The sequence below is a fragment of the Zosterops lateralis genome (assembly GCF_965231275.1).
Source record: "Zosterops lateralis genome assembly, chromosome: 34".
NCBI lineage: Eukaryota > Metazoa > Chordata > Aves > Passeriformes > Zosteropidae > Zosterops > Zosterops lateralis.
The window spans coordinates 105,598-124,769 of record NC_139794.1 but is presented as its reverse complement, the minus strand read 5'-3'; the positions used below and the strand labels follow the sequence as shown (position 1 = coordinate 124,769).

The following is a 19,172-nucleotide window of genomic DNA, read 5'->3' as shown; positions in this document are numbered from 1 at the left end:
GCGAGGGAGGCGGCGAATCGGATTGGGTAAGTGGGGGGCACGGCCCGGAGGAGCGCGGAACTTTGCCCTTTGATTGATAGGGTGGTTAACCAATCGTCATCAAGAGAACGGGGGTGTGCTGCCCAACTGCAGCCAATCACGGCTAAAGCACGGTCTCCGCCAATCGCGAACGAGAAGGCGGGGCTCGTTGCCTGGCAACGGTGGCCAATATTTTGGCGGCATCGGCCAATCGGAATCGAGGAGGCGGGAGCAGCGCCCGAGATTGACGTGTAGCCAACCAATCGTGATTTACATAGAGGCGGGTTATAGGGGGCGGCTCAACCAATGAGAAGTTACAGCAATGATTGACAGGCCGCGAGTGAGAAAGTGAGCCAATCAGCGCTAAGCACCGCCCCCTGCCTTGTTGGAAGCCGCGCCCACACACTAACCACGCCCTATTCTGCCACGCCCCCCTTTACCCCGCCCCTCTTAAAGGCGCCGCACCATTTAAAGGGGAAATTTCGGGGGGTCTCATTTTTGGGGGTCTCCGATCTTGAATACGGATCAAGGGCGGGGCCCCCCAAACCTCCAATCACACGCTCCATCTCTGCACCCTTTATTTGCATATCTGCGGGGGGCGTCCCCCCAAGCCAGGGGGGATTTAGGGGAGGGGGCTTTAGGGGCTCCCCCTGCACGGCCTCTTGCTGAGGTTCCCCAAAACCTGCTGCTGCTGCTGGGGGCGGTGGGGCACCACGAAGGCGTCGGGGGGCAGCAGCGCCCCCCCGTCCGGCCCCACCCGCCCCATCAGGACGTAACTGGAGCCTGGAAAAAAAAAAAAAAATTGGGGAGGGGGCGTCAAGAGCTGGGTAGGGGGCGCAGAGACCCCTCCAGGACCAGGACCCCCTGAAAGCACACCCACCTTTCTTGAGCGCGGGGCAGAGGCGGCAGGGCAGCTGCAGGCGCAGCGCCGCCCCCTTGGCGGGCTGGGGGACCCCCGGGAGACCCCCGGACTTGTAGAGGTTGAGGACGGAGACCACGGCCCAGCCCGGCTCCTGCGGCGACCCCCGCGACACGGATTTCACCGTCCCGGTCAGCACTGGGGAAAATGGAGAAAATTACCCGTTTCGGGGGGCTCACCCCTGATTTTTTGGATTTATTTTTTTTTTTTGGGGGGGGGTTCGACCTCCTTTTCCCCTCCCCGACCCCTTTTTTGGGGCCATCCCAGAGTCCCACCCACCCCCCCTATTCCTGGGAATATTCCCCATTTCGGGGGTCTCACCCCTGGGGTTTTTTTATTTTTGATTGTTTTGGTTTATTTATTTTTTTTTTAATTTATTTATTTTTTTTTTTTTAAATTTTATTTTTGGGGTTTTTTTGTTTTGTTTTTGGTTTTGGTTTTGGTTTTTTTTTATTTTGGATTTTTTTGTGGGGGTTTTTTGTGGAGGTTGGTGGTTTTTTTTTTTTTGTTTTTGTTTTTTTTTTAAATTTTGGGGGTTTTAGTGGTTTTTTTTTTTTTTTTCTTTGAGGGGTGGGTTCGACCTCCCCTTCCCCTCCTTTTCCCCTTTTTTGGGGCCATCCCACCCCCCCATTCCTGCAGAAAATTCCCCATTCCGGGGGTCCCACCCCTGATTTATAAATAAATCCCCCATTCCGGGGGTCCCACCCCTGATTTGGGGGGATTTCCCTCACCGAAGTCGCTGCTGCAGAAGCTGCTCTGGAGGGTCCCGGCTCGACGGCAGCGCTGGGGGCAGGGGGCGCCCGTGGGGGGCTCTGATTTGGGGCTGGGGGCGCTTCTCCCCTTCCCGCCGCCGCGGGGCTTGGGCGGGGGGGGCTCGGAGGGGCGGGGGTCGCCCCCGGGCCGGTCCCGGAGGGTGTAAGAGGCCGAAAACCCGTCGGCGGTGACGCTCAGGTCGGACACGAACTGGACCAGCAGCTCCGGGGAGGTGGAAATGATGGGGCTGGGGGCGGCACGGGGGGTCAGGGGGGGGTCTGGGGGGGTCCAGGGAGGGTTTGAGGGGGTCAGGGGGAGGTTTGAGGGCTCCAGGGAGGGATTTAGGGGGGTTTGGGGGGGTCCCAGGTGGGTTTGGGGGGAGGTTTAGGTGGGTTTGGGGGCTCAAGGGAGGAGTTTGGGGGGTTTGGGGGGGGTTTAGAGGGGTTTAGGGGGGTCCAGGGGGGGTCCAGGGAGGGTTGGGGGGGTTTAGGGGGGGTTTGGGGGGTCCCAGGTGGGTTTTGGGGGGTCCAAGGAGGGATTTGGGGGATTTAGGGGGGGGTTAGGGGGGTTTGGGGGATTTGGGGGGTCCAGGGAGGGGTTTGGGGGGGTTTAGGGGGGTTTGGGGGGGTCCAGGGAGGGTTTGAGGGGTCCTAGGTGGGTTTGGGGGTCCAAGGAGGGGCTTAGGGGGTCCCAGGTGGGTTTGGGGGGGGGTTGGGGGGTCCAGGGGGTCCTAGGTGGGTTTTGGGAGGTCCCAGGTGGATTTGGGGGGGTCCAAGGAAGGGTTTGGGGGTCATGGGGGGGTTTAGGTGGGTTTTGGGTGGTCCAAGGAGGGGCCAGGGGGGATTTGGGGGGTTTGGGGGGGTTTGGGGGTCCCAGGTGGGTCTGGGGGGTCCAGGGAGGGGGTCAGGGGGGGTTTAAGGGGGTCAGGGGGGCCAGGAGGGCGTTAGGGGGTCCCAGGTGAGTTTGGGGGCGTTTGGGGGGTCCCAGGGGGTCCGGGGGGGGGTTTGGGGGGTCCAGGGGGGGTTTAGGTGGGTTTTGGGTGGTCCAAGGAGGGGCCAGGGGGGATTTGGGGGGTTTGGGGGGGTTTGGGGGTCCCAGGTGGGTCTGGGGGGTCCAGGGAGGGGGTCAGGGGGGGTTTAAGGGGGTCAGGGGGGCGTTAGGGGGGTCCCAGGTGAGTTTTGGGGGGGTCCAGGGAGGGGTTTGGAGCAGGTTGAGGGGTCTCGGAGGGATCTGGGGGGTCCAGGGAGGGGTTTGGGGCAGGTTGAGGGGGCTCAGAGGGGTTTAGGGGGTCCTGGGGGGCCTCAGAGGGGTCTGGGGGCTCACCCGGGGGTCTCCTCCCCGCAGAACCGCCCCACGCGCCGCGCGTCGTCCCGCGCCCCCCCCTCGAACACGGCCACGTAATCGTAGCGACAGTGGGGGTCGCGCTCCACGTCGAACTTCCCGAACCGCAGCTCCACCACCTGCGACCCCCGACCCAAATAAACCCGGCCTGAAACCCCCCGACCCAAATAAACCCGGCCTGAAACCCCCCCCGACCCAAAAAAACCGGCCTGAAACCCCCCCGACCCAAAATCCCCCCCAAACTCCCTCCCCAGATCCCCCCAGGACCCCCCAGGACCCCCCAAATTCCCCCCAAATCCCCCCCAGACCCCCCCAACCCCTCCCAGGACCCCCCAGGACCCCCAAATCCCCCCAATCCCCCCCAAATCCCCTCAGGACCCCCCCAGACCCCCCAGGACCCCCCAGGACCCCCCAATCCCCCCCAAGACGCCCCCAGGACCCCCAATTCCCCCTCAAATCCCTTCAGACTCCCCAAATCCTCCTGAAAACTCAAAATAACCCCCAAAATCCCCCCTGACCCCCTCCCCAATTCCCCAATCCCCCCCAGACCCCCCAAAATCCCCCCCAGGACCCCCCAAATCCCCCCAAACCTCCCCCAGACCCCCCCCGGACCCCCCCGGACCCCCCAGGACCCCCCGACCTGTCCGGGCCCCCCCACGATGTGCCAGGAGCAGCTGATCCCGGGGGGATAATTCTCCTCGGGCCAGTTGGGGGTCTGGAGGCTCCCCTGGGCCTTCTCCAGGCGCCCCCCGCAGAACTGGAGCTCTGGGGGGAATTGGGGTCAGGTTTGGGGGGCACAAACAGGTTTGGGACCCCTCCCCAGTTTCCCGCACCGCCGGCGTTTCGCTGTCCCTGAAACCCCCAAAATTTGGGGGAAAATTGGGGAGGGGGCTCTGCTAAAACCAGAATTGGGGTTGGGAATTTGGGGAGCAAGACCCCCCCCAGGAATATTTTTTTTGTATTTTTTTTTTTAATTTTCGTTTTTGTTTTTGTAAATTTTTTAAAATTTTTTTTTTTTTTAATTTTTTTTGTAAAATTTTTTTTGGTGTAAATTTATTTTTGTAATTTTTTTTGTAAATTTTTTTTGTAAAATTTTTTTTGTAATTTTTTATTTTGTATTTTTTTTTTTTTTTTTGTAAATTTTTTTTTGGTAATTTTTTTTGGTAATTTTTTAAATTTTATAATTTTATTTGTAATTTTTTTTTGTAAATTTTTTTGTTGTATTTTTTTTGTCTTTTTTTTTTTGCAATTTTTTTTTTGTGATTTTTTTTGTAATTTTTTTTTTTTTTGTAATTTTTTCTTTTATAATTTTTTTTTGGGGGGGGGGGGGGGTCGTACTCACCATCAAAATCGTGCCAGGACTCCCCGAAAAAATGGGGTTTATTAAAGACCCCCGAGCGGCGCCGTCCCTGGGGGGGCCCTGAAAGAGGGGGGGGGGCTGGAGTGGGGGGCCAGGGGGGATTTGGGTGGTTTTGGGGGTCTCCAGGGGGGTTTTGGGGTCTCTGTGGGATTCTCCTGCTCCCCGCCGGCGGTGCTCCCTCCCCTTGCCTTTATTTACATATATATATATATATATTTCTATATGTTTATATATTCATTTATATATACTATATATTATATATTTGTATTTATAAATAGAAATAGCTATAATTATTATATATTAATTTATTATATATTAATAATTAAAATATATATTTATAATTATTAGTATATACCTATAATTATTAATATAGATTTATAATATTTATAGTAATATATCTATATAATATACATTTATATAAAAATATAATATATATAAAATATAAATATAAAATAATGTATATTATAATATGATAATATAGTATAATATAATATATATAATATATATTATAATAGTAATATAATAATTATATATTATATATTATCTATAACAACATAATATTATGTATAATAATATATTATAATAATATTTAATAATACAATAATATAAAAATGTATATAATAATATTATAATATAGTATAATATGTATTATATATATTATAATAGTAATATAATTGTATATTATATTTTATATTGCATATAATAATATAATATTATATATAATAATATATAATGATATATAACAATATAATATATAATAATACAATAATATAATATAATATAATATATAATAACATAATGTAATGTAATATAATGTAATATAATATATATTATATATTATATATAACGATAATATAATAATTATATATTATATATTATATATTAGATAATAATATAATATATATAATATTATGAAAATAAAATATATAAAAATATATATAAATATAAAAATAAAACATATATAAAATATATAATTTTTTTTTTTTTTTTTTTTTTTGGGGTGGAGGTCTCCCCTCCATCCCCCCCCTCTCACCCACCGTTGCTGGGGGGGCTCCCGGCGCTGAACCAGGCCAGGAATCCCCTCCCGGCGGTGGCGCCGTCGCTCTCCATGCGCAGCCGGAGGCGGTTCTGGGGCGCCCGCAGCGCCCCCGGGCGGAAGGTGCCGCAGAACCGGCCCAGGAGGGGCGCGGCGGGGCCCAGACCCCCGAACACCGAGAGCGAGTCGAACCGGCACCGCGGGTCCGGCTCCAGGTCAAAGACACGGAACGAGAGGGTGGCCACCTGCCCCTCGGGCACCTGGGGGGATTGGGGTGACCCTGACCACCTGCCCCTCGGGCACCTGGGGGGATTGGGGTGACCCTGACCACCCGGCCCTCGGGCACCTGGGGGGATTGGGGTGACCCTGACCACCTGCCCCTCGGGCACCTGGGGGGATTGGGGGGTCACTGGGGGGTTTGGGGGGTCACTGGGGGGTCTTGGGGACCTGGGGGGATTTGAGGTCACTGGGGGTGATGGGGATTTGGGGATTTTGGGGTGACACCACCAACCCCTTAGGTGATGGTTTGGGGGTGACACCACCTGGCCCTTGGGGACCTGGGGAGGTTTGGGGTGATTTTGGGGGATTTGGGGGATTTGGGGGATTTTTGGGGATTTTTGGGATTTTGGGGTGACACACCTGGCCCTCGGGCACCTGGGGGGGTTTGGGGGGTCACTGGGGGGTCTTGGGGAGTTGGGGGATTTTGGGGATTTGGGGGATTTTGGGGTGACACCGCCTGTCCTTGGAGGGGAAGAGCCAAGGGGGACCCCCCGCGTTTTTGGGGTGCCCCGGGGGGGGTTTGGGATATCCCTGGGCGGGTCAGGCTGAGCGGGGTGGGGGGGCCCGTGGGGTGGGGAGGGGTCTCTGGGGTATTTTGGGGCGGGGGTCGTACCGTGATGGTCCAGGTGCAGTTGCTGCCGGGGGGGTAGGGCCGGGGGAACCCCTCGCTGGCGACGAACCCCGACTCCCCCCGAAGGTCCCCCCCGCACGGGAACACCGGGAACGCCGCCCTGGGGGACACGGGGGGGGTCACGGGGGGCCCGGAACGGGGGGGAGACACGAGATCGGGGGACCCCAGACCCCCGGGGAGAAGCCAGGGGGGTCTTGGGGGGATCCAGGGGCTGAGGGGGGGGCGCAGCTCGTGGGTTGGGGGTCTGGACCGAGCCCAGGGGGGTCCTGGAGCCCGGGGGGGTCCTGGGGGGGGTCCCCGAGCCCGGGGGGGGTCCCGCAGCCCGGGGGGGTCCTGCAGGGGGGTCTCGGTGCCCGGGGGGGTCCCGGAGCCCAGGAGGGTCCCGGTGCCCAGGGGGGTCCTGCAGGGGGGTCCCGGAGCCTGGGGGGGTCCTGGGGGAGGCGGAGCCCCGTCTGCGGGGGAGTCCCGGGTGCCACGTCCCGTCCTGTCCCCTCCTGTCCTGGGTCTGTCCCCTCCTGTCCTGTCCCGGGGCTGTCCCGGGTTATCCCGGGGGGTCCTGTCCCATCCCGGGGGTCCCGTCCCGTCCTGTCCCGTCCCGGGGGCGCCGCTCCCCGTTACCTGCTGGCGTTGGGCCGGGGGCTGGGCGGGGGGCTCGGGGCCGGGTCCTGCCCCGCGCTCAGCGCCCCCAGAGCCCCCAGAGCCCCCAGGAGCAGCAGCGGCAGCGGCGGGGGCGGCGCGGGGCGGCTCATGGCGGGAGAAACGGGGAGAACGGGGAAAAACGGGGCCGGGGGCACCGGGGGGGGAACGGGCAGGGAGGGGCGGGCAGGAGCGGGAAGGGGCGTGGCCATATAGAGCCACGCCCAAATGGGCGGAGCGCAGAGCCCCGCTCCCAATTGCCGACGCGAGGGGGCGTGGCTTAGCCAAACACCACGCCCACAATGCATTTATAAATACAAATGGGCGTGGCCTCTGATCCAGCTGAACTTTAGTCGGGGCGTGGCTTCGCGGGGTGGGCGGAGACTCCACTTGACTCCGCCCCACGAGGGGGCGTGGCCCGGAGCTGCCAGGCTGGAGTGGGCGTGGCCAGCACAGAGGAGGCTCCACAATTGGGGGGGGGGCGCCGGAAAAAGAGGCGCTTCTCTTTAATTAGCGGGACGGCCGTTAATTAACCCGGGCTCCTCCCACAGACACACACAGGCGGGGGGAGGGGAAGGGGCGGCGTGAGAGCAGCTGGGGGGCCGGGGAGACCCCCCGATTGTGGGGAGGGAGAGAGGCGGTGATTGTCCGTTTTTGGGGGGGGTCCCAAACCCGGCCCCGCTACGGGACGGGGCCCCCCCGCGCCTTCAGGTCGGGGGCGGAGCGCTGGCGGCGAACACGAGGAGGGGGCGTCCCCAGGGCGGGGGGCGGCGAGGACCCCCCCCCATCCAGAGACCCCCGGCGGGGCCGGCCCTGGGGAGGGGGCTGCAATGGTGGTGGGGGGCTGTTCTCGGCCTGGGGGGCGCCCCAGGCCAGGCGGTGCTGGGGGTTGCTCTTGAAGGGGAAACGCAGCTTGGAGTCCTGGGGGGCGGCGTGGGAGCGCGGGGGGCGGCGGGGGGCCTGGGGGGGCTGCGGGCCGCCCCCTCCCCAGAGCCGGGCCTGCTCCTGGCGCAGCCAGCGCAGCCGCCCCCGGCGGAAGGCGGGGTCCTGCTCCATCAGCCGGCACAGCCGCGCCGCCGCCGCCGAGGGGGGCGAGGGGGGCTGGGGGCGCTCCTGGGGGGCGTCCTGGGGGGCGTCCTGGGGGGGGTCCTGGGGGGTTTCTTGGGGGGGCGGCTCGGCCTCGTCAGCGTCGTCCTGAAATGGGGGGGAGGAGAGGGGGGTTAGAGGGGTCTGGGGGGGTGGGAGGGGCATTTGGGGGGGTCTGGGGGTGGGAAGGGGAGGATTTGGGGGGTCAGGGCGATGTGTGGGGCAGGGGGATCGCTGTGAGGGGGTTATTGGGGAGGTGGGAGCCCCGGCAGGGGCGGTGGGGGCGGCTCAGGGGGTGCAGACCCCAACTCTGGGCTCTTTGGGGCGCTGTGGGTCAATGCAGACCCCACCCGGGGGTCTTTGGGTCAGGGCAGACCTCACTGGGGGGCTCTTTGGGGTCCTGGGGGTCAGGGGTCCTGTAGGTCAGGGCAGACCCCACCCCGGGGTTCAGGGGTCCCATGGGTCAATGCAGACCCCGCCCCAGCACTCTCTGGCTCAGGGGCTCAGTGCAGACCCCACCCCGGAGGTTTTTGGGGCACTGTGGCTCAGTACAGACCCCACCCCAGCACTCCCCAGCCCAGGAGACCCCGGCCCAGCCCCTCACCCACCGGCGGCAGGGGGATGACCCTCTCCATCTGCCCCACGCGGTGCCGCAGGGCGCGGATCTGCTCGTCCTTGGCGCTGTTCTGCCGCCGGACCTCGCGCAGGATCCCTGCCAGCCGGTCCAGGTGCAGCCGCAGCCCCTCCACCTCGCTCACCTGCTGCCCGGGACCCCCGGGACCCCCCTCATCCTCCTCATTCTCCTCCTGCACGGCCCGGGCCTTGGGGTCGGCTGTGGTCACCCACGGGGATGATGGTGAGGATGATGATGGTGGGGGTGAGGATGATGATGATGATGGTTGTGGGGAGCCCCGGCGGCGCTGCGGGATCTGGTAGACGCGCAGCGGCTCCCGGCGTTTCCCCGCGGGCAGCGGGACCCCGGCCCGGCGCAGCACCGAGCGCACGGCGGGCGCGGGGAGGGCCTGGCGCAGCGACGAGAGCAGCCGCCAGCCCGGCTCGGGGGTCCTGGGGGCCTCCTCGGGGGTCCTGGGGGGCTGCGGGGGACACGGGGAGTGGGAGAGGGGCAGGGGGGAGCCCCGAGGGGCGCCCAGAATACCCCCGGGACACGTCCAGGACACTCAGGGGACACGGGGCAGTGGGAGAGGAGCAGGGGGGAGACCCAGGGATGCCCAAAATACCCCCGAGGGGGAAACGGGAAACCCCCGGGACACACCCAGGACACCCAGGGGACACCTGTGACACCCAGGGGACATGGGGGGACCCAGGGGACACCTGTGACACTCGGGGGTTATCCAGGGGACACCTGTGGGACACCCAGGGGACACCAGGGGGACACTAAAGGGACACCTGTGACACCCAGGGGACAGTAGGGGACCCAGAGGACAGCTGTGACACCCAAGGGATGGCTGTGACACCCAGGGGCCACCCAACTACACCCTGTGACACTCGGGGACTATCCATGGGACACCTGTGGGACACTCATGGCACAGCTGTGACACCCAGGGGACACCAGGGGGACCCAGGGGACCCTCAGAGAAGCCCAGAACCCCCAAACCTCCCCCCTGGCCCCCTCACCTGGGGCTGCTCCATTTCCTTCTCCCCCTGGGGCTGGTTCTCCAGGTCCTGCAGCCTGGGGGGGGTGAGCACAGGGTGAGCCCCCAGGGCAGACCCCCAGGAGTGTCCCCAGGGCCGTCCCCGGGCCGTCCCCACCTCTGCAGGCGCATGTCGATGCCCTGCTGCTCCAGCAGCTCCCTCTGGGCCAGGTTCCAGTCCGGGGGGGGCCCCGGGGACAGGCCCCGCTCCCGTTCCCGCCGGGCCTGCTCCGGGTGCGTGAAGCGGAAGACGTGGTTCTTGCCCAGGATCAGACGGTGCCCTGGTTTGGGGAGGGGTCACAGGGGGGGTTTAGGAGATCAGACCTGGATTGGGGAGGGGTCACAGGGGGGGTTTAGGAGATCAGACCTGGGTTGGGGAGGGGTCACAAGGGGGGTTTAGGAGAGATTTGGGGAGTTTCGGGGGGATTTAGGTGGGAAATGGGGGTGGTATAACGGGTACAAGAGAGAATTTGGGGTGACGCAGGATTTGTGGGAGGTTGAGAGAGAGATTTTTGGGGGAGCCACAGGGATTTGGGGAGGGCAGGGGGGGGGTTTGGGGAGACACACGGAGAGCTGGGGGGGCTCCGGGGGGTCCCTACCCGACTTGAGCACCACCGGCTCCGTCACCTGCTTCCCGTTGACGTAGGTCTCGGCCCCCTCGCACGGCTCCAGGGTCACCACCACTTCAGGGGGCACAACGGAGGGAAGGGGAGTCACCTCCCCGCTAAACCCAGGCGGGGGGACCCCCAAATCCCACCCCACGCTGCCCCAAACCCCCCACGAGCCCCCCAACCCTCCCCCCTCTCCCAGGGGAGCGGTACCTGGGGGGGCCGTGGTGACCTGCTCCAGTGGCAGCATTTGGGGAGGGGGATGAGGGGGGAGAAAAAGGAGTTAAGGTGTGCCAAAAGGGGGGTTGGGCAAGGGGGGCACCCCAAAAATCCGTACCTTCCCCCGAGGGGTCGGCGCGGCTGCGGAAGAGGCAGTGCTGCTCCCGGATGGACGGCCCCGACAGCTTGATGTCCACGTCCACCTGGCCCACCCTGGAGGAGGAGCAGTTTGAGGGGGGTCCGAGGGGTCCTGAGGGGGTTTGGGGGGTCCTGAGGGGGTCTGGGGGGGTCCGAGGGGGTCTGGGGGGGCCCTGAGGGGGTCTGAGGGGTCCTGAGGGGGTCTAGGGGGGTCCGAGGGGGTTTAGGGGGTCCCGAGGGGGTTTGGGGGTGCCACAGCCCCCCCTCACCTGGTGACGCCGTCCTTGATGTGGTAGAGGAGGCACTCGGACATCAGCGGGTCCTCGTTCAGGTTCACCAGGTGCGGGGTCTGCGTGGGGAGGGGGGCACAGGAATAAAACCAGAGCCAGGGTGGGTGGGGGGCTCTCACTGTGGGGGTCTCCCAGCCCCCTTTTGACTCACCTTTTTAGGGGAAAACACCCCCACGGTGCCGCCGTCCTCGCGCAGAGCCACCCCCATCTCGGCCAGCAGCGCCTCCCTGGGGGGCACAGGGGTTGGGGTGGGGGTCACAGGGGTCTGGGGGGAGTTTAGGAAGAGCTGGGGTGGGGTCTGAAGGGTTTGGGACCCCCCCTCACCTCTCCAGCCTCAGCGCCTCCGTCCTCCGCAGCTTCTCCTCCCACGTCTCGTTCAGCTCCGCGATGATTTTCTCCGTCTCCTGGGGGGGAAAAACGATTGTGGGGTTTGGGGAGGGGGTCACAGACCTCCCCCCGGGGCCCTGAGGGTCGGGACAGGGGCTGGAAGGTGTTTTAGGGTCACCTGCAGTCGCTCCATGGCCTCGGTGGGGCCCAGGGGGGGCTCCAGCCCGGGACCCCCGTTGAGGGTGGGGGGTGTGGTGGCGGGGGGGGCAGAGACCCCCGGTGTGTCAGAGAGGCCTGGGGGGAGAGGGGGGGTCCTCAGGGGGGGTGTTTCCTCCTGCAGCCCCATATCAAACCCTGACTGCCCCCCAGCAGCAGAGCTGTGCCCCCTACACTGCCCCCATAGCCCCTCGTGCCCCAAACCCACCTTAAATCTGCCCCCAAACCTCTTCTTCCCCCAAACCCCTCTGCAACCAACACCCCAAACCCACTGCCTTTACCAAATCCCCTAAATCTGACCCCCCGACCCCACAAACCCCTTTCACGCCATCCTCACGACCCCAAACCCTGCCCCAGCCCCTCACCCTGGGCACTGATCAACTCCCACAGCACCTCAAAACCCCTAAATCCCCCTCACAGCCCCGCAGAGCCCCTCAGAGCCCCCCAGAGCCCCCCAAAGCCCCCTAGACCCCCTCAAATCCCCCCAGCCCTCACCCTGGGCGCTCAGCAGCTCCCGCAGCCTCTCAAAAGCCCTAAATCCCCCTCACAGCCCCCCAGACCCCCCAGAGGCCCCCAGAGCCCCCCAGAGGCCCCCAGACCCCCCCAAAGCCCCCCAGAGCCCCCCAGAGCCCCCCAGCCCTCACCCTGGGCGCTGAGCAGCTCCCGCAGCCGCGTCACCTCCTGGCGCAGCTCCCGGATCAGCCGCGCGTTGGGGTCCTCGTTGATCACCGCGTGGCACCGGATCTGCTTCGTGCGGTCGGCGTAGCTGCGGGCCGGGGGGAGCCGAGGGGGGTCAGGGCTGGGATCCCCCCATTTCCCAGCCCCCCAAACCCCACCCAGGGCCCCCAGGGGGGTCCCTTTCCTCACCGCAGGGTGCTGAGGGTCTCCTCGTAGTTGCTGTCGGCCGGGCTCAGCGCCGCGATCATGGCCGTGCGCGAGTTCCCGCCTGCAAACGCAGCGTTAGGGGGGGCTGGGAACCCCAAAAAACACCTGGCGGTGCCCCCCAACCCCTCCCCAAACCCCAAACCCACCCAGGTTCTCCTTCAGCAGCCACGTCAGCACCGAGTCGCGGTAGGGGATGAAATCCGGCTTCTTCTTCTTGCTGGTCTGTTGGGGAGGGGGAAAAGGGGAGAGGATGGTGCTGAGGGGGCCCCAAAACAGGTGAGGACCCCCCAAAAGCGGCCGCAGGTAGGGGGGTGACCCCCAGACTCACCGCCTCGGCCAGGGCAGAGATGACCTTGCCCAGAGTGGTCAGGGATTTGTTGATGTTGGCGCCTTCCTGGAGAGAAGGGGAGAAAAGGGGAAAAAAAGGCTCAGGAGGGCTCTGGGGGGGGTCACCCCCTTTTTTTTGGGGTGCAGGGGGGTCAGTGCCCACCTTGAGGCGGATGCCCTTGGCCCCCGAGGCGTCGGCGCGTTCGCTGCCCGCCAAATCCACCAGGCTGATGCGGCTCACCTGGGGGGGGCAGGGGGGTTTGGGGGGCTCTAGGAGGGAATTCCGGGGGGAAATGGGGGTGTGAGGGGGTTTGGGGGGGGAATTTGGGGGTGTGAGGGGGTTTGGGGGGGAAATTTGGGGGGGATTTGGGGTGGGGGGGTGGTGTGGAATTGTGGGGTGATTTGAGGGAGTGGAGAGAATGGATGTGGAGGAAATTTGGGAGGGGTTTGGGAAGGGTTTGGAGGAGATTTTGGTGGAAATTCGGGGATATTTTCAGGAGCGTGGGGGAATTCATCAAAGAATTTGAGGTAACTTAGGGAGAAAGATGGATGAATTCAGGGGCTGGATTTTGGGGGTTGTTTTGGGGGCTCTAGGGGTGGATTCGGGTGGTGCTTTTGGAGTTTTGGAGGTGGAATTTAGCCATGACTTTGGGGGATTCCCAGGGATTTTGGGGCCCCCTGGCCCTCCCTGCAGTGAGATCACTCAGCAGGTGCCGGCTGAAGGTGATGGTAAATTTTAGGGGGACTCGGGAGAATGCAGGGGGTGATTTCAGGGGGATTTTGGGGTGGGACAGGTTTCGGGGGGGGCCCCGGGGCTCCCCTGACCTTCTCCGTGGTCAGGTCGCTGAGCGGGTCCCGGCGGCGCTGGCTGAAGACGATGGTGAACACGGCGTGCGAGCGGCTGCTCGTCTCGTTCATGTTCGTGGCCGCCACCGTCCTGTGGGGGGAGTTTGGGGGGTCCCTCGGTGCCTGGGGGGCGTTTGGGGGGTCTGGGGGCGCCCCTGAGTCCCTCCGTGTGCCTGGGGGGCGTTTGGGGGGTCTGGGGGTGTCCCATAGCCCCTCTGTGTGGCTGGGGGGCGTTTGGGGGGACCCTCCGTGCCTGGGGGGCGTTTGGGGGGTCTGGGGGTGCCCCATAGCCTCTCCGTGTGCCTGGGGGGCGTTTGGGGGGTCTGGGGGTGCTCCCTGAGCCCCTCCGTGTGGCTGGGGGGCGTTTGGGGGGTCTGGGGGTGTCCCATAGCCCCTCTGTGTGGCTGGGGGGCGTTTGGGGGGTCCCTCGGTGCCTGGGGGGCGTTTGGGGGGTCTGGGGGTGCTCCCTGAGCCCCTCCGTGTGGCTGGGGGGCGTTTGGGGGGTCTGGGGGCGCCCCTGAGCCCCTCCGTGTGGCTGGGGGGCGTTTGGGGGGTCTGGGGGTGCTCCCTGAGCCCCTCCGTGTGCCTGGGGGGCGTTTGGGGGGTCCGGGGGCGCCCCAAGCCCCCCGTGCCCCACCTGGCCTTGTTGCCGCTGTCCATGAGGTCGGCGATGTCGGCGAAGGAGGCGACGGCCAGGCGGGACAGGTCCTGCACGTAGGGCCCGAGCAGGGGGTGCTCCCGCACCCGCAGCCCCCCGCGGCTCTTGGGGTTCAGCAGGTCCCGCACGCGCTCGCAGTAGATCTCCAGGTAACTCACCTGGGGGGCCCAGCGGGGTCAGGAGGGCCCCCAAAACATGTGGAGGTTTTGGGGGTGAAACCATAAAATGGTGGGGAGGGAAAGAGCCAAATCGGGAGGAAGTGAAAACCCAACTTTGGGGGGGATTGGTGGGGGAGGAATTCCCCAAAATGGGGATGGGGGAAAGTCCCAAACTGCTGGGCTGGGCTGGGGGACAGCTGAGCCCCCACAATGCTGGGCTGGATGGAAAATGAACCCCCAAACTGCTCTGGGGGCTGTGGGGTGACTCTGCAAGAGCTGAACACCCAAACTGCCAGGGGTGGGGTCTGCAATACCCCAAACCCCCCTCTCCTGCCTCCACAGAGAAGGGGAGTTCAGGAGACACTCCCCAAACCCCCAAATCCCTCTCACCTCCACAGAAAACGAAAGCTCAGGTGACTCCTCCCGAGCGACGCGGGTGAACAGGTCCTCGCAGAGCTGCGGGTGGGCAGCGTTGAGCTGGGGGGCCGAGGGGGGGCTCCAGCCTTTCCCAAGCCCCTGGGGAGCCCCCCCAGGCCCCGGACCTGCGGGATAATCCCGCGCTGCCCCGGCTCCTGCCGCCCCATCATGGTGTAGGACTTGCCGGCGCCGGTCTGGCCGTAGGCCAGGATGCAGACGTTGTAGCCCTCGAAGGCGTGGGCCAGCATCTCCTCCCCGATGTCCTGGTACACCCGGCGCTGCGAGGCGAAGTTGGGGTCCTCCTCCTGCGAGGGGAGCGAGTGAGGAGACCCCCCAGAGCCCCCCACGGGACCCCCCCAGCCGCCCCGGCACTCACCGAGGTGTGGGACCAGTAGGAGTAGTCGAAGGTGAACTGTTTGGTGGCGTCCTTGGCGAGCTTGGGGTTGGTGATGCCTGGGGTGGGGAGGCCACGGCGGGGTTGGGGTGACCCCCCACGTCACCCCCAGCCCCCCCGGCACCGTCACCCCCCCCAAAATCCTCCCCGTGTCTATTTTTAGCCCGGGCAGCTGGTCCTCCGGGCCCGGGGCCAGCACGGGACAAGGACACGGGGGTGGGGGGGGGTCCCGCAGCACAATCCCCCCACCCCTGAGGGGGGTATCCCCTCTGCAGACCCCCCCCCAGGCGCCCCCCACTCACAGGTGGTGTTTCCTCGCATCTGGATCACGCACTTGGCCTGGCGGCTGCTCTCCCTGGCGCTGAAGGGCCGCACTCTGACCGCCACCTTCACCGAGGCGCCCGCCATGTCACCCTGGGGTGACACGGGGCTGTCACCGCCGCCCGGGACCCCCCTGCCGCCCGCGGGGGACCCCCCGCTCCCGCCCACCCCCAGCACTGCCCCGGCCGGGGCCGCGGGGAGGGAGCGGGTCCGTGTCCCACCCTCAATCCCGCCCCAAAGGAGAGCCCTAAAAATAAACCCGGGGCGGTGCCGGGCGAGGTGGTGATGAAAGAGCCCCCGGCCCGGCCCGACCCCTCCCCAAAGCGCAGGTGGGGTCCCGGCGGGGTCAAAGGTCAGGGCTGGGGGCAGAGGGGGGGATTTGGGGTTCGGGGAAGAGGAAGATCCCCTGGATTCCCCCACCCAGTTCCCAGGTGGTTCCAGGGCAGCACAAACAGCACGTGACACCCCGCCCCCAAACGCCACCAAATCCCCCCAAAACTCGGGGGTCCCACCCCGGGCCTGAGCGCCCCCCCCGTGGGAAACAAAGGCCGTGACCCCGCGACCCCATCGGGTCCCTAAATCCGCCTCGACACCCCGAGACACCACTACAGCTTTTCTAAACCCGGCTCTGCACCCGTGTCATCCCATAAACTCACCCTCTCCACCCCTCAGATCCCTCAAACGCCCAGAGCGACCCCTGCACCTGACCCCGACCCGCTCAGGGACACAGATTGCTCAACTCCCCCTACAGATCCCCTAAACCTGCTCCTATAATCCTGTGTTCCCCCTAAACCCAATTCCTATAGCGCTATAACCCCCTAAAGTCCCCTACGGGACCCCTAAATCTGCTTTTTAGGGGTCTGAGCCCCCCCCCGAACCCCTGTGACACCCCCCAGACACACCCTACAGCCCCTATAAATCTACCCCCAGATCCCCTCCAGCCCCCTAAACCCCCTTTTCCCACCCCTCGGACCCCCCTATAGCCCCCTAAACCTGCCCCTATCCCCCCGGGAGCTCCCTGAATTCGCTTCCCGAGATCTCCCAAGCCTTTCCCCCCGCCGGTCCCGCTCACCGGCGCCGCGGAGCCGCATCCCCTCGGCGCGGGGCTGTCCCGGCCCGGCTGGCCCTGTCTCGGCCTGGGCTGTCCCGGCTGGGCCTGTCCCGGCTGGGCCTGTCCCGGCCCGGGGGATCCGGAGCTCCGGCCGCGCCCGGGCCCGGCGGGGCGGGGCCTGCCTGGGGGCGGGGCCTGCCTGGGGGCGGGGCCTGGGGCGTGGCGTGAGGGGCGTGGCTTCAAAACTCCGCCCCTCTTAAAGCGGCAACGCTGTGGAGGTGGGCCCCACAGGCAGGGCGGCTTTTCCCGCCTTTTTCCCCTCAGGATATTCCCGCCTTTTTCCCCCCCTCAGGATTTTCCCGCCTTTTTCCCCCCCCTCAGGATTTTCCCGCCTTTTTCCGCCCTCAGGATTTTCCCGCCTTTTTTCCCCCCCCAGGATTTTCCCGCCTTTTTCCCCCCCTCAGGATTTTCCCGCCTTTTTTCCCCCCCCCTCAGGATTTTCCCGCCTTTTTTTCCCCCCCTCAGGATTTTCCCGCCTTTTTCCCCTCAGGATATTCCCGCCTTTTTCCCCCCCTCAGGATTTTCCCGCCTTTTTCCCCCCCTCAGGATTTTCCCGCCTTTTTCCCCCCTCAGGATATTCCCGCCTTTTTCCCCCCCTCAGGATTTTCCCGCCTTTTTCCCCCCTCAGGATATTCCCGCCTTTTTCCCCCCCCCTCAGGATTTTCCCGCCTTTTTCCCCCCTCAGGATATTCCCGCCTTTTTCCCCCCCCCTCAGGATATTCCCGCCTTTTTCCCCCCCCCTCAGGATTTTCCCGCCTTTTTCCCCTCAGGATTTTCCCCATTTTCGCCTCGGGTTTCCCTCTCTTTTTTACTTCAGGGTTTTCCACATTTTTTTCTCAGGATTTCATCTTTTTTTTTGTGGCGCAATTTTCTGAATTTTCTCGTAGTCTTTTCCTTCAAGTTTCCCTACATTTTTATTTTTTTTTGCCACGATTTTCACCTCGTTTTTCCTCAGCTTCTCCATTTTTTTTCTCGCTTTTCTCCCTTTTCCCTCTTCTTTCACTTGCATGTTTTTCCTTTACACTTTCTCTCTGTTCTATCCTTTTTCTCATCACGCTTTTGCCCATTTTTCTCCTCAGGCATTTCCCTTCATTCCCCTCGAAATTTCACACGCTTATTTCTTCACTTTTATCAGTCCTTTGCTCCGCTTTTCCCTCACCCTTTCTCCCAATTTCTCCTCACGCTTTTCTTCTTTTTTCGCCTCATTTCCCTCTCCCTCGCCCTTTCTCCCATTTTCCTGCTTCTACTTTTGTCCTCGTGCCTGCCTTTCTCTAATTCTTTGTCACATTTTTTTTCTCCATTTCCCCCATTTTTCTTCCATTTCCTCTCACCCTCAGTACACCCCCCAGGACACGGAGGCCCTTGCTCCAGGTAGAAGACTTCCAAATCCTCAAAATGATCTCATAATCGTCTCGAGAAAACTGGTTTCAGTACTAGTGATGTGTTTCATAAAATTAGAAAAATTGTTTTTTAGTAATTATGTAGTTTGGGAGTATTAACTAGCAGTTTTAAGCGTAGGATTGATCATGTTGATAGGGATGAAAGCCTGTGAGTTAGTCCATGTAACGAAAAAGCGACTGCCAGCGACGGATTCGTACGCTTTAATTAATAAAATTTATTGCCAGGTGTCTCCCCGCCCACACGACCCCGAATGCCCCGGCCCGGCCCTGGCCCCGCCCACCAGGCCCTGGCCCCGCCCACCCGGCCGTGCCCCCGCCCACCCCCGGCGGCGCGTCCCCGCCCCCTTTGCGCGCTTACGTCACGCGCCGGCGGCGCTGTCGGCGCTGGCCCCCGGCGGGCGGGAAGATGGCGGCGGGCGGCGGGGGCGGGGGCGGCGGCGGCGGCGGCGGCCCTGAGGCGCCAGGTGGGGCCGAGGGGGCCGGGGCGGGGCCGAGGGCGGGGCCGGGGACCGGGGGGTGCCTTTGGGGGGGGCCTGTGGGGCTGCCGTGGGGCGGGGGGGGTGGGGTTATGGGGTAGGGATGTGGGGGGGCTGTGGGGCAGGGTGTGGGGGGCCTGTAGGGGAGGGATGTGGGGGGTTATAGGGCAGGGATGTGGGGGGCAATGGGGCAGATTTGGGGGACCGGTCAGCGCTGTGGAGTGTCAGTGGTGAGGGATGTGTGGGGTTGTAAGATAGAGATGTGTGGGGTTATAGAAGACGGTTGTGTGGGGTTATAGGGTAGAAATGTGGGGGGGCTGTAGGGCAGGGTTTGGGGGGGCTGTAGGGCCGGGATATGAGGGGCAATGGGGCAGAGATGTGGGGGGCAATGGGGCAGATTTGGGGGGACAAGTCAGGGCTGTGGGTGCAGTGGTGAGGGATGTATGGGGTTACAGGGGAGGGATGTGTGGGGCTATAGGGGAGGGATGTGGGGGGCAATGGGGCAGATTTGGGGGACCAGTCAGCGCTGTGGAGTGTCAGTGGTGAGGGATGTGTGGGGTTGTAGGATGGAGATGCGTGGGGTTATAGGGTAGAGATGTGGGGGGCTGTAGGGCCGGGTGTGGGGGGCAGTGGGGCAGATTTAGGGGGGCCGGTCAGCACTGTGGAGTGT

General features: G+C 62.4%; 2 protein-coding genes across 3 annotated transcripts; both read right to left on the bottom strand.

Moving 5' to 3' along the window:
- Positions 1-525: 525 nt before the first annotated feature.
- Positions 526-7,132, bottom strand: PCOLCE (procollagen C-endopeptidase enhancer). 2 transcript variants are annotated; one of them, XM_083881606.1, is made up of 9 exons: positions 6,956-7,132; positions 6,320-6,437; positions 6,067-6,081; positions 5,429-5,672; positions 3,672-3,796; positions 3,014-3,150; positions 1,669-1,937; positions 899-1,075; positions 526-801 (listed from the first exon to the last, which is right to left on the bottom strand). In XM_083881606.1, the coding sequence occupies exons 1-9, from the start codon at positions 7,084-7,086 to the stop codon at positions 656-658; spliced, it is 1,362 nt and encodes a 453-aa protein (XP_083737732.1). In that variant the 5' UTR covers positions 7,087-7,132; the 3' UTR covers positions 526-655. The 2 variants fall into 2 exon arrangements, with proteins under 2 accessions (XP_083737732.1, XP_083737733.1); XM_083881607.1 differs by lacking the exon at positions 6,067-6,081 and having other exon boundaries at positions 5,429-5,687.
- Positions 7,133-7,453: 321 nt separating this feature from the next.
- KIF1C (kinesin family member 1C) lies at positions 7,454-16,687 on the bottom strand. The gene is made up of 22 exons (XM_083881603.1): positions 16,588-16,687; positions 15,497-15,608; positions 15,177-15,253; positions 14,926-15,105; positions 14,774-14,839; positions 14,205-14,383; positions 13,547-13,658; positions 12,885-12,962; positions 12,723-12,788; positions 12,541-12,616; positions 12,377-12,455; positions 12,154-12,275; positions 11,472-11,587; positions 11,291-11,370; positions 11,118-11,193; positions 10,946-11,025; positions 10,657-10,751; positions 10,311-10,394; positions 9,830-9,992; positions 9,695-9,749; positions 8,668-9,153; positions 7,454-8,167 (listed from the first exon to the last, which is right to left on the bottom strand). The coding sequence occupies exons 2-22, from the start codon at positions 15,600-15,602 to the stop codon at positions 7,655-7,657; spliced, it is 2,889 nt and encodes a 962-aa protein (XP_083737729.1). The 5' UTR covers positions 15,603-15,608; positions 16,588-16,687; the 3' UTR covers positions 7,454-7,654.
- Between the last annotated feature and the right edge of the window lie 2,485 nt (positions 16,688-19,172).

Excerpts from the sequence above, each read along its gene's own strand:
- PCOLCE (XM_083881606.1), bottom strand. The coding sequence starts at position 7,086 with ATGAGCCGCCCCGCGCCGCCCCCGCCGCTGCCGCTGCTGCTCCTGGGG. Across the intron at positions 3,151-3,671 it reads TCGTGGGGGGGCCCGGACAG|GTGGTGGAGCTGCGGTTCGG; the intron begins GTCGGGGGGTCC and ends CGGGGGTCGCAG. Across the intron at positions 1,076-1,668 it reads CTTCTGCAGCAGCGACTTCG|TGCTGACCGGGACGGTGAAA; the intron begins GTGAGGGAAATC and ends CATTTTCCCCAG.
- KIF1C (XM_083881603.1), bottom strand. The coding sequence starts at position 15,602 with ATGGCGGGCGCCTCGGTGAAGGTGGCGGTCAGAGTGCGGCCCTTCAGC. Across the intron at positions 15,254-15,496 it reads GATGCGAGGAAACACCACCT|GCATCACCAACCCCAAGCTC; the intron begins GTGAGTGGGGGG and ends TCCCCACCCCAG. Across the intron at positions 12,789-12,884 it reads CCAAGGGCATCCGCCTCAAG|GAAGGCGCCAACATCAACAA; the intron begins GTGGGCACTGAC and ends CCTTCTCTCCAG.